The 13,592-nt window shown below is 35.9% G+C and overlaps 1 protein-coding gene across 9 annotated transcripts in view; it reads right to left on the bottom strand.

Moving 5' to 3' along the window:
* Positions 1-13,592, bottom strand: part of UBR3 (ubiquitin protein ligase E3 component n-recognin 3) — a 109,061-nt gene that overhangs the window by 40,786 nt on the left and 54,683 nt on the right. For all 9 annotated transcript variants that reach the window (XM_057423729.1, XM_057423720.1, XM_057423721.1 and 6 more), the window contains 3 exons: positions 10,481-10,569; positions 2,891-3,040; positions 2,279-2,412 (listed from right to left, as the gene is read on the bottom strand). In XM_057423729.1, the coding sequence (XP_057279712.1) occupies positions 2,279-2,412; positions 2,891-3,040; positions 10,481-10,569 (373 nt within the window). The remainder of the gene's footprint in view (positions 1-2,278; positions 2,413-2,890; positions 3,041-10,480; positions 10,570-13,592) is intronic.

Raw genomic sequence — 13,592 nt, 5'->3', positions numbered from 1 at the left:
AATTTGGGAAAACCTTTATTAATTGCATGTATTTAACAAGGCTGCTTAACAGCAGTTACAGAAGATAAAAAACCACCCCCAAAGTCTTAGCAAGAACACTTTTTCTCTGTTCTCTTGAATTTAGAAATAAAGGAGAGCCCAAGCAAGCCACAGGCTGGGCACGGAGCATACCTGTATCAAGTTATCTTGAATCACTGTGTGATTCTGAAAATAGTCCTATTGATATAAGTATATAAACTTTTATCTCCTAATCCTTAGTCATACATCTCTATACTAAAAAGAATCACTTTCATTGATTTTCCTTTCATGTGCGAGAACTCTACTCTTTGACTGACAGTGAACATCAAATATCAGCTAAGAAAGCACAAAAAGAATCTTTATGGAAAGAGTTGGCCTGTTTTGCCCATCCTGTATGCAGCACAAAGCTTTTGAATATTTTTTCTTCCTGTAGAATCAGCTGTATCATGCTTCGTAACTTCAAATTCTTACATCTAAGAGAAATTATTTACTTGCCTCCTGAAATCTGTTGTTAGAGGAAGGACGTTTACTGAGAAGGACACATCTGATAAACAAAAGGACTTACTGCTTAGCTCAGCTGAACAAGACACTCAAGACAGATGTTTCCATTTTTATGCCAAAAGAAATTTAAGGATTAGTTCTTTCATGCAGAGACATTTTTTTTAGCACAGTAGTGACCTGGAAACTTGCAAGCAAGTGTAGTCAATTCAACTGATGTTTATATTAGGACTGTAATTTTTGAAAGCAGGATGCATTTGCTCCTTGCGTTACACAGTGTATTTTAGACTAATCTGCTGGTAGCATTACTGCGCAGAAAAAGAAATATACACTTTGGTGAGATCAAGTTTTTGAGTAATATTTTGCTTGGAACTCCATCCATTTGTAGCATGCAAACATGTGAAAATAAAGCTACAGGATTGTTTCTGTGTTTTTTATCACTTCTGTAGGAAAAACATATTCATTAATTGTTTGAAACTACAAACAAACATCCTCAATGTCAAAAGAAGGAAAGCCTGTCCACAGATTCTTTCTGAATTAAAAAAGTCTTTTGTTCAGATGTTCAGAAAGAATTTCCTGCTGATATCTTTAAAACTTTTACTTCCTAGAACGGAAAACACTTCAGGAGAAGGTGCTCTTCTGAAAATGTTGCCAAATTTTTAAAATGATACCAACACAATTACAGAATTTACTCTAAATTAATCTACATAATGTACATAAGCAAGCTTGATGCAGTTAGCAACTTTCAATTATCTGTGGATGACAATTACAAGAAAGCTAGCAATTCTGTCACACAAAAAACTGTCCCAGTTTTGACTCCTTAAAGCCAATATTTAAGCTTTTAAAGGCTCATTATTTAGTTAGATCTGTGTGAGAATTGGTATGTCACTTGGAATTAGTCTATAGAAGCTAATTTAGGGTCATGAGTTACATACTTTTCTCCCCCAGAATGATTTCTCAGAACAGTCATGTATTCTCTTACATAGCTGTTTCACATACTAGCAAGGAAAGTCACAGGCAGCACTTCCACGAACTTCTACAACTGAACATGTCCTGCTCAGCAACAAGAGTTGGCTCTCAAAATTAAATATTAAAAGATGTAAAGTGGCTTTGCGAAAAAATGCAAAACTTTGCTTAGAACAGCTAACAGAACTGCAAACTAGACAGTGACATACCAACTAATATAAAATTGAACTTCAGTAATGTTGTGCAGAGTTGAGGATTCAGCAGAAGAGGATGAAGTCTTCTGATGATCCCTTCTTTCCATGCACTGATCCTCCCCTTCCACTTCTCTGTAGCAGCTCAGAAAACTGTTACAGGTTAAAACAACTTTTTCCACTTACTCTGTGCTGCCAACAATACTTTCAATCAATGAAGAGTAATTCCTTGATCAATTCTCTCAACAGCCACAAGAAAACTGGTATTTTGAAAATAATACCTGAGACAGTAAACTCACATCTCAATTTGTGGCCATACTGAATTGCAAAATATCTTCTAGAGAAGATCTGTATGGGTACTTAACAACTATATAGCTTGTAGATGCACTAGATGCCTATATGCCAAAAGTGTAACTCTGGGAAAGCCAGATGCTATTTAAAAATAAGGACCCTATCAGATGTAAATACTTCATAACTACTGCAACTTGACACAGCATTTACTAAATGTGGAAATGAAAGAAGGAGGACTCCAAGCTGTAATTTCATTTACCTTTTTACACATATTTTTTTCATAAGTGGTAGTATTGTTCATATGAAATACTTACATCTCTGAAGTATCGCTGTAAAGTTGTAAGCCTCACATCATGCAGTGCTGCACAGGTATCCCAAGGATATATTTGCTCCTCTTCAGTAGTTGGTAGTCTCTTCGGCTCAGTGCTATTGCGGCACTGTCCCAATACTGTATGAGGAAATGCAGCAATAAAACAATAAACTAAACAACTAAGAAAATAACCAGGAAATTCTGGTTTGTAACTACAATGTGCCTTCTTAATAATTTTTTTACTGTTTAATATCAAAAAACTGTTGTGCTTTTGCACTCGTACATAAAGTACATACATGTACACACATATACAGACACATTAATGTCTATTTAATTCTCCTTTTCTTTTAATACTTATTTTACTGCAGTCCTACTATATACTTCTAGGTTTGCAAAGCTGACAGGAACTAGGAGGGCACCCAACTGTTCACTTTTTTCCCAAACATTTGAAAATTTTCTCAGTACCCTCAGACCTATATATGCGCCTTATGGAGGACCATCCACAAAAAAATGAGGACACACGGTCCTTCCAGGCTGCGTGAAACACAGTGGTATTTATGCACACATTTTAAAAGCTGCAGAAACACTGCTTGTCCAACAAGTCATATATTCATACCTGAGGATGCTTGTAATAGTACAACCAGCCCTGTAGGTCTGTCTTCAGTAGAAGGACCACTTTGTCCACAAATAACACAATCATATATGGCCTCAGAAACATGCTGTTCTGATGTAGCTACCTCCATGGCAATATCAGCCTCTGGCGATTCTAAAAAAGGATAAGAAAATTCATATGAAACAGAGGGAAAGAAATCCAATTGCATCTCCATTGAGGCAGTGACAAAAAAACCCTTCAAAATAATTCCTCTAGTTTATCTATAACTAAAATATTGAAAGTAACTTGAAACTAACCTTGCTGCTTAAAACGGATACACGTACAATGAAGTACAAGTTTCCCCATATTCAAAATTATTCCCAGTGGAATGAAACGTTTAGTTCAAGTTTTGTATTAAAGTTGATCTCTTTAAAACTTATATAAAGCAGAGATCTAGCTTCTAACTCATTAAATACTATGCTGAAAACTCTGAACATAGAGAAATGAAAGGCAATGAATATGAATCTCTATTAAAACCAGATTTGCTCATAACTGATTGACAACAACTGTAAGGAAAAGTTCATCTGGAGATGTATGATATAATTTTAAGATGCTTAGAAAAGGTGAATTAAACATGAAACTAAAAATGAAAGATTTTTTTCAAATATGAAACTTGGATAATCTTTAAAAATTAGGGGTCATTAAGAAACCAATCTGCTGCTATGCAAGATGTCTCAGAGAGCTGGTTTCCTAATGCCCCACATTATCATTTCCTAGGTGCAAAGACAGAAACTTTTGAGGCTAAGGACCAGCCTCAAATTATGACGCAATTGCACTTGATGCACAAGTGCTGGTTGCACTTGGTTGTGCTGGTTTCTGAGCAGGGGGCTAACCGAAGCAGAAGCAATTTTATGTTATCTTATGCTTGAAAGAAAAGCACCATAGGACTAAATGATCCTCTCCTGACTGCTCGGGAATACATACAGCCAGCCTCTCAACATAGAACATAAGGGTGCTTTGTTTCTTTCCTAGAAGATAATTTTTCCAAAACAAAACCACTTCCTTCCTATCTTCAACTATGCCCTTTATATCTCCTTAATTAAGTAGGCCAAGGTGATTTATAGAGAATACAAAAACCTTAAGTGCAGCAGAAGTCCTCACAGAGAATTGTTCTTAGGAGAACTGCTCTCTTCTTAAAGTCCATGAGAAGCTCAGTAGTTCATGCTGCTCAAGGAGAAGCATGCTTGATGCCAGGCAGCATCTTTCCTTGCTATGAAAAATTCCATGCTATGCTCTCACTCACAGGGCAGTATCAAAATTACACAATTTTAGTAACTATTGATTTCCCAGTCAGTTATTGAGGGTCGCATGAAAATGAACTCTGATCTTCACTGTCATGCAGTTATTAATATTGTACACACGTCTATCACCATCTAGTGGCAGTCAGATGTACAATGACAAAAAAAGCAGAATGCAGCAACTGCACATCATTTATTTTTTAAGTTCAGATAGCCAGGAAATCCAGGAGCAACTGTAGCACAGAAGGAAGTAAGCACTAAAGTGATCTTTTATATTTAACATCACCTAATAGTGTAACGCACACTCACACATACTTGTGTATGAGAAGCACACGACACGAGAACGACGGGAGAGTTTCAGCCTTCTCACTTCTCTAAAATTTGTCAGTACAACATAAACTACACATCCATTCAATACTTTCTAAGTGTAGAAAGACACTGTAGTGCATCAATCTGATTTTGAACAACTCAGTGGAAGTCCTCAAAACCAGCCAAAATTTAGTCTACAAAATACCATTCATTCATAGCAAATTGCATATTTTAAACCTGAATGAAAAAACCCCACACATCACTGTTTCAAAGGTGTTTCCAACTGATTCAGTATACATAATCTATATTTCTATTGCCTATGTGCAACCAGCACATAAAAATCCGGCTAATTTAATTATAGAACTTAATGATCTAATGAATGTTTCCTTCCTAAGTACTTAGACTAAGTGATAGGCTACTTGGCAAACAATCAAATTTCAAAAACTAAGCTTCTAGCATCAAGGAAGACTTCCTAATAAGATAATCTCCCCCAGAGGCAGTGAAAGAAAATAAAGTCAATTTACACAAAATCCAAGGGCAAGAGAAATTTGCAAGAATTTAAAATCTCAAATAATCAAGCAGACTAAAATAATTCCAATGAAACAAGCAAAAGCTCCTCCTCCCCAGTTCTTTTTGAATGGACTATGATAAAGCTTGATTACTGGCTTAAACCAGTTGTCAGCTTCTTCAGAAGATCAAACCTGGGCAACGGTTTGTTTGAAAGGGTATATTTTGGCAGCATATTTCCTGGTGTGAAAAACGTATTAGTGGCAGACTAGAAAAAAGAAAGCAAGCTATACTTATAGCAACCATCTCATTCTCATCTTTCTTGCCCTCCTGAGTTTTGCCTCTGTGGAGCTCCTGTGGAAGCACCAGACCCTGCCACACCAGCTACATAATCTACCTACACTGGTAAGGACCAGGACAAACATGTTTCAACTCAAAATACCGTTGAAAATGAGGGACACTCTTTTCTGCAACCTCCACCTAAACTATTTCATTAATACATTGATACTTGTGAGTACAAAGTAGTTGGCATACCTCCATTCCACTTCACTTTCAGTTACATATTTCCTGTTTCACGTGGGGAAAAATAAAACTGAATTGCATTTTGCTGCAATAGTACTCATATGGAAGCTTTAAATGCCCAGAAACAGAGCTCCACACTGCTTTTTTCTTCCTCTTTCTCCATTTCATATAAAGAAAAATACAGAATTGTTTTGTGTTTTTCATAGCAACTTATGAAGCATTTATTTTAAATGACTGGAGTTGCAATGTATTTTATTAATTTGATTTATAAAGTACAGGTTCTTATCGATTTTTAAAGCATGAGCTAACATTTCCTAGCTGACAGGATATAATTATAAAAAGACAGCTCAATAAAAATTATTATTTCATTAAATGGCTTTTACATTGATGAAAAGCCTTAAACACTGACTTTAATATAACAAAATTCCTTCTATTCTACCTAAAAAAAACCCACACCCAAATCACCATCAAGAACTGTCACATGAACAAAGTTGTATCAGTTGCAAATAAAAGATGAAGGATAACCTAAATCTCCTTATCTTGCTTCCCGTGGTGCACAAACTCCCAAAATTTTTTGCTGACACTAGGGAGGTATCTCCATGAAAAACAGCACTTGTGTTACGTCCTAGAACAATGCTGCCTTACTGAGTGCCAAAAGAATCCTTTGCCACCTATTTGCTAAGATACTGATCCTGAGACAGATTACCCCTCCATGTTTCAAACAGTTTTTGTAGGAGCCTGCAGTCTTGTATTGCATGAAAACCAGTGTCGCCCAAAACAAGACAACTCATCACTCTAGCGGAGATTCAGAACGTAAGTAGTGGCAAAGAAGAGCAAGGAAGACCAAGGTGGCTTTAGCTGCTAAGGCAGCAGTCATACAAACATCAAGCATTATTTGTAATACAACCAAGGATGCTTACAGTTACTTATTTAGCTCTTCAGAGTTCCAAAGTAACAAAATCCTAGCACTTCCTACCTCCTGGCAAATACTGATCTGGCACACTGTTTTACTGCAGAATGCTTTGCTGCCCAAATTTTATTTCCGTTCTGTTATCCAGAGTTAAAAGATCCACTCCTATTCTTTCCCCTAGCCAGCAAAACCCCAGAACCAAAAGGGCCTTGTAAACACAGTAAATATAGTTTACAGTCTCTGTTGATGGTAGTCAACATTTTTCCTGCTGTCGACATTTTGTGTCAAAGCGGCCCCTTGGCATCAAAGCAACCATTAGTATGCTAATATTCTTCACCCTGACCCAGCATATATATTCTCTAGAGATCAGTACCTAATTTATTTTTCTATCTGGGTTCAGAAGGTCGAGCGTTAGGAAATGTATGTCACCTTGCATTACAACTTTGCACTTCTTTTTAAGTCTAGCTAAGGAATTTTCTCTTGAAGGACAAAATAATGTCCTGCCAACACTCGCACCATAGGAAAGAAACACAAAGATCCTACCACGTGCTTATCATGAGCATTTAAAAAAAAAAACAGTAAAAAAAACCCAACATAACCATCACACTGTGCACTTCAGAGACAGCAAAACTACTGAAGGAATGCAAGATATCTTAATTCACAAATTAAACGATTCACAAATTTTCACTAAGATATATTTGATTATGTAGTTCAGCAGCTTGCCTGGAATAGATCATAGTATTTCATGCTTATAAAACTTAGATCTCTATAAATATCACTGTTATTTGTTAAAGGCTACTATTAACCTTGCGCAGAGGGATTAATTTTTGTTCTTATCAAGTCCTGCCTGAAAGGCAGCTGAAGTTTCAAAAATCTCTAGCATGGAGTTCCACATCACAACAGGTAAACCACAGCCTCACACTGAGGTAAGTGACTTCAGAAGTAGCTGCTAGTAGGAGACTAGAACTACAGCATTGACACTGTATATGACTACATGAGAACACATTACTGGCTCACTAGACAGTCTCCTTAAATATTTCAAGAGCTCTATCTCTGCTATTAGAAAGATGTTTCTTGGTTTATTTTTCTATTTTTTACGTTTGTCCTGCAGTCAAACAGCTAAAGACAGCACAGTGGGCCCTGTTCCATTCTCGTTCATTAACATAGCTGTTTCTAAATTTCACTTAATTACTTCCAGGCAAACTTGAATGGCAATGCAGTTCTGCAGATGTCACAGAATATAAATAGAAATTAACTGGGGGCCCAAATGTAAAGGGCTACATAATCGTGGCTTTTTTTTCTACAGTAATTATATGCAAGAAAATGCCATGTTTTACTTTTAGCATCTCAGATGAATTTGTGAATTCCAGTTCAAATACATAATTTTTGCTGGTAAGATGAGACATTCAATATTGAAAAACGAACATGTAACTGGGTAACAACTTCCTTTTAAGCCATGTTTCACTGCAGTACCCCACCAATCAAAGCAGAGGGATGCTCAGAGGATTAAGTGGCTCTATGTATTTTAATGAAGACTTTGAAAACTATAAATTTTATGAGGTTTTAATAAAATTATCTTTAAGCTTTGGCTATTTATTATTCCTGTCATCATCTAGACACATTTGTTTTCAGAGTATTTGCAGTCAAGAGGAAGTTATTATGAACTTTCTTTAGTGCATACCCACAAGCAATTCACCAGTTCTCACATTTTACTAGTGAATCACATCCACATTTCATAAAGAAGTTTTAAAAGACGACGATGATGATGGTACTAACTTGCTCAAATGCCACCAACTGAATCAGTGAGAAAGACATGGAGCTGAAGCCTCACCATCCCTGCCTTCTGACAGTGCTATTACTGTTACAACAAACAATCAAAATTCAGGAATAAACCTACTGCTGAATTTCAACCTATAATAAAAGTAACAGAGGTAATAAAAAAAGGTAACAGTTTGAATGTGCGAGAGGGGAATGCATTATAACTGAGTGATTTTAGTACGAAAAGGGTTTTTGTTTTTTGTTTTAAAACAAAATACACACAGCTATAATACAATTCAGGGTAAGCCTATTAAATATATTAGTTTTCAATTTAATCATTCCAGAAAGACTAGCTTCAGAATTCTTGCCATGTTTTGTGTATTAGCATTATAGCAACAATACTTTCTGCAGCTTTTTCAATAATTTGCTTTAGCATATCAATACTGCATTCACAGCTGAAACAATTAATCTAGGTTTTTAAATAAATCCCACACACTATAATGGAACAGATACTTCCTTTCTGCCAGTCAGAACATAAAACTTTGTTAATACTGGGCTATAGTACAGATTCAGCAAACTTTTCATCACAAACTCAGAAAACAGTATGGCAACTTAGAAGACACTTTAAAAAGTTGGTTGAGAAGAAAAGCAATTTTTCAGCTAACACAATGCCTGGAATTCTATTAAGCTGTTGCCACGAAAAGTCTTCATGCAGAACAATTTTATGAAAACATACCACATTGAGTTGATTATATCTACTGCTGGGCATGATCTGGTACAACTGACAACCCACACTACGTTTTATGTTCAGATATCTGAAGTTATTCATTATTTAAATACTAAGAAACAAACAATTTCAGTGTTGCATGCCCAAGAACCTTCCTGCACAATCATAAGCACAAAGGGCCCAGGTCTTCCTGTTAAAGAAATTAGGGATTCTTTTAGATATCTGACATATGTAGTTAAGTAAAAGCTACCAGCCTTCAACATAAATAAATACTGTGTAATTTATTGATTTATCTAATTTAACTAATGATGTGGTCCATCCATAAATCAAAGCAGTTACCTTAACCACAGCTTATAAAACTCAAGAATGGGGTATTTATGCAAACATATGTATATATGAAAATATAGCTATGACAGGTAAATATATATAGCTACAAATGATTTCATATACAAAACCATCAACTTTAAAGTTGCAATATCAAGAATTCGTAATATAGCTGACTGCAGAATCAAAGATTCCCAATTGCTTCCAATTAGCCACAACCATAAAAAGACTTAATTTTTAATAAGTAGAACATCATGTTTTTAATTCTCTTCTTTCTTACTTCAACTTATAGATTAATAAGAAACAGCTACCCATTTAATAAGCATGACTTAAATTCATTTTTATTTGTGGATTTTGTTTTCTATTGCACACCCTCCAAGCATAGCACTATACATATAGTCATTAATTTGCTCCAGAAATTTTAATGATTGCTTTATGCAAGACTTTTGTAAGTATAAAGGAATAAATTTTCTCAGCAATTTATGAACTGGAGAGAATTTAACAATTTAAAAAATCAGACTTCTTCAGCAAAAGCAGTTGCCAGTGCTTAAACTCAAAACGAATTACACAGCAGATGATATTTGATTTAAAAAGGGGGGGGAAGCACCCCAATTTCTGCTTTTTTTTAATCTTTGAAAAGTGCTGACTTTCAATGAAATAATAATCCAAAAGATTAAAATATTTTCTATTCCTCAGTTAAACACAAGCAAATCAATCAAGATTACATGCTTCTACACGGCAGAATGTGAAACAATTTACCCTCAAGAAAAACAAGAGCTGGTGCTGCTGTAAAGCCTGTGCTTGAAATAGAATAGACTGTTATCATTTAAAGCAACTGAAATGGTCTGAAAATTATTTCCTTAATTCTATACAGAGATTTAAAATGGAAAACTTTTACCTCAAATTTTAAAACTTTAATCTTAAATTTTATTATTAAAGATTGAAAAAAATGCAGTCTTTAAAAGACAAACAAACTCTGGGATGTTAAGCAAATACTTCCAAAATACATCACACATTTCATCCACTGTGTATTAAGAAACAGTAGTAACAAAATTATGTAAATATTTTCAAGATAATTTTATTTATTCTTTAGCAATTCTGTATTCAGTATTATCTTCCCAGAAAACACAACTTTAAGCCTCTTAAGTATTTAGTGAGCAAGTGGATACAGTTTGTCTTTTTTTTAAACTGAGTAAAAACCTTAATACTAACATGGGCGGAGGGAATAAGCAATCAACCACACACAAAAAAAAACTTACCAACATCCATGGCAGTTTCCATGAAGCTTTTCTGCCTTGAAGCAAATTCAGCCAACAATTTCTGTTGCCTTTCCCTGGCCTTCTGTCGTCTGAGTGAAAGAAGCAGGGGGAAAGAGAGAAAAGGAGGTGAAGAAAAAAAAAATGAATAAAAAGAGTACATATAATGAAGGACAACAAATGAGGTTTTAGTCAGTAGTTTCAGGCTTATTACAGTCACCACCTTCAACAACGTAATACAAAATTCAAGTTTCTTTCCAAATATAAGATTGATTTTCAAGCCTAACAGTTATTTTGAGTCTGAAAGAAATAAAATCCTGCTCTGAAATACCCTCCATGAAATCAAAATATCATTTAGTAGATTAGGACATAGCATCGTAAGAAAAAGAGCCCAAGACTTTATTCTTCAAAGTTATTTTTCTATTATGCAAGAAAAGAATAAGAGAGTGAAATGTCAATTGTCAAGCGCTCCTGTGAGCAACCAATGTCAACAAGATAATAGTAATCACAAGAGTAGTAGTAATAATGATAGCAGCAGCCTACCTCACTCACTTTTGATATGAAGCTTGGTGCCAAGGGAAACAATTATTTATTTATTTTCCAGCTAAGGCTCTTTATACTGGTTCCCCCACTTCTACCCAGGATACTGGTCACCAACAGCTTTCAAACCTAAAGAAGTTTGAGACTGCTTCCAGACTGAAGGAATTTATCTCTCTGGAGCCATGCTGACTTGACTAACCTTTTCCTCACTGTTTAATATGGCTCTAGATTTACAAATGGAAGACATTAGACCCATTCTTGACTATCCTTCCATTTAAACTGTATCAGTGATCTGTAAAACACTATAAGACCAGGTATTCTGTAACTCTGTGTATATACTTACTGCAGCAGTCAGAATAATATTGATGGATGTAAAAAGATAATGAAAATAGAAATTTATTTTTCTCTTCCTGAGGTACCAAGAAAGGGTCTTTACTTTGACAAGGGTTTACAAAGAGTAGAAATGGGGCAGTGCAAGTGGGAAAAACAAACAAAACTCATATCACAGATGCTCACCACATGGCACATGCAAAGACCTACATACACCATGGCTAGGGCTTTTACACAGCACCTTCCCAGTGCAGCTAGGGACGCTCTATCATAGCTACAAACTCTGTGCATCAGCATTTACAACGCACTCCCCCCACCCAGGGATGACTCAGCTAACTAACAAGGGATTTAAAAACATCACTTGGCGTCTGATATGCTGATGGGTGAGTCCTCTTTAGTCTCCAGCATTGTCTGCTTATTACTGTCCTGGCACAGGAACAGACATGCACAGGACCAAAGCACCTAATATACTGTAACATGTTATCCTTAAGTGGTCTGTTTATAAGTCAAAGCTTCTAACTTGTTTTTTTAAAAGCACCTTAAAACCCCAAATACCTCTGCCCATTTATCTGTCATGTTTTACCACCAGCATTTCTCAAAATAACTTCTATTTACAACAATCCTAAGATTCATTGTTCTGAGCATCATACCAGGGCATTCATTAAACCTCTTTTTATTTATTCCTCCCTGGGAATTTCTCAATACACGCCCTGACTGAAAGCAGGATGACTGTAAATAGAGGCCTTTAATAAGAAGACATAAACAAACTCTGACAGATTCAGTACAGCTCAGTACTGTAATTTTCCATGATGGCCCATGGGAGTATGACACTGCAATTGAAAAAAATACTGCAAACAGCTCAAGCTGCATTACGGTTTCTATGGCAACAACCCATTGCCTCAGTGATGCCAAATATGTTGTTATATATTGAAGTAACCGAAAAAGGGTGATCACTGAACACTCAGTCTACTTGGTCTTCACTAACACAAAACTAGACATGGAGGGAAAAGAATAACAAAATAAGAATAAAAAAGAATGTAAAAATTGCCATGTGGTTATATGAGCACTGTCCATTTATGAGATTAGTCATTTCAATTATCACACTGTCCACTAACGGGTCCCCAATGCCATTATGAATTTGGGGGAAAGAAAACAATCACTCAGAACAACAAAGACCTGGAAACGTTTATTTTCATCATTCAGCTAGCCCCAGAACTTAACTGCCCACAACTGATCTTTGAAAATATCACATCCTTTTTAGAGGGAAAGGAATGACGTTACCCTTTCTATATGAAAAGTTACGTGATTCATTGATTCCCATCCTTCTCCCACACATAAATCCAGCACTACTGAGTACACAATAAGGAGTAGGTGTCCAGGATGTTGCTGTGTTTTATTTAAAGCAGCCATTCAGTCTGGCATTTTCTGAAAGAATGTTACACACTAAACCTTGACTATTTCTCTCATTTACTGAACTATTAGAAGGGATATTGAAAATCATTAACTGCACACTTGGAAGAAAAAGGAATAATTTTACTTTGTACAGTACGTAACTTATAAAAAATATTAAATCTTCTTTTTATGTTTAATTTTCAAGGACAGTGTAGGTCTTTGACACAGAATTTAATGAAAAAAATATTTTCAAATCAGAATGGCAGGATGAACAAAGGTAACTAATCTAGAAATCAACTGAAGCAGATGGCTGCATGTTTATAGAACCAACTTTATAGAACCATAATTATAGTCTGGTTACATAAACCACTAATATGTCAAAATACTGCATGGACAAAGTATACTATTCTTGTCCATTCCAGCTTGTGCCCTGTCTCTACTTCAGTTCGTGTGGTAAACACTCTGACTTGACACTCTCTACACTCCAATGTTCTAACACTAACCACAATCCTCTTGCTTCAAATGCATTGTCCCAGTTACCAATCTCTTCCCACACTCCTCTCCCCGCCTCCAGCCAACTCTTCTTTCTGGCTGGCTCTATTACATGCCCCCGAATGCCAACTTCTTACTCGTACCTTCCAGGCATTTGCATTCCTGCTCCTCCTTCTCCTATCAACTCTCAAAACTCCTCCCCCATAAAGATTTTCACTAAAAATTGGTTCATTTGCTATTCCTCTCTGAGTATTTCTGTCCTGAGACCCCAGTTCTTCCCTGTAATCCCCAACTTGCCAGCTTGAGTCTTCCCACATCAAATATTCATTTGACCTGCAACTTCCCTTTGCTCACTATTACG

The sequence above is a fragment of the Pezoporus wallicus genome, unplaced genomic scaffold, assembly GCF_028554395.1.
Source record: "Pezoporus wallicus isolate ANWC-B61680 ecotype Strahan unplaced genomic scaffold, APGP_CSIRO_Pwel_v1 contig_1181, whole genome shotgun sequence".
Classification (NCBI taxonomy): domain Eukaryota; kingdom Metazoa; phylum Chordata; class Aves; order Psittaciformes; family Psittacidae; genus Pezoporus; species Pezoporus wallicus.
This window is presented reverse-complemented; position numbering and strand designations above follow the sequence as displayed.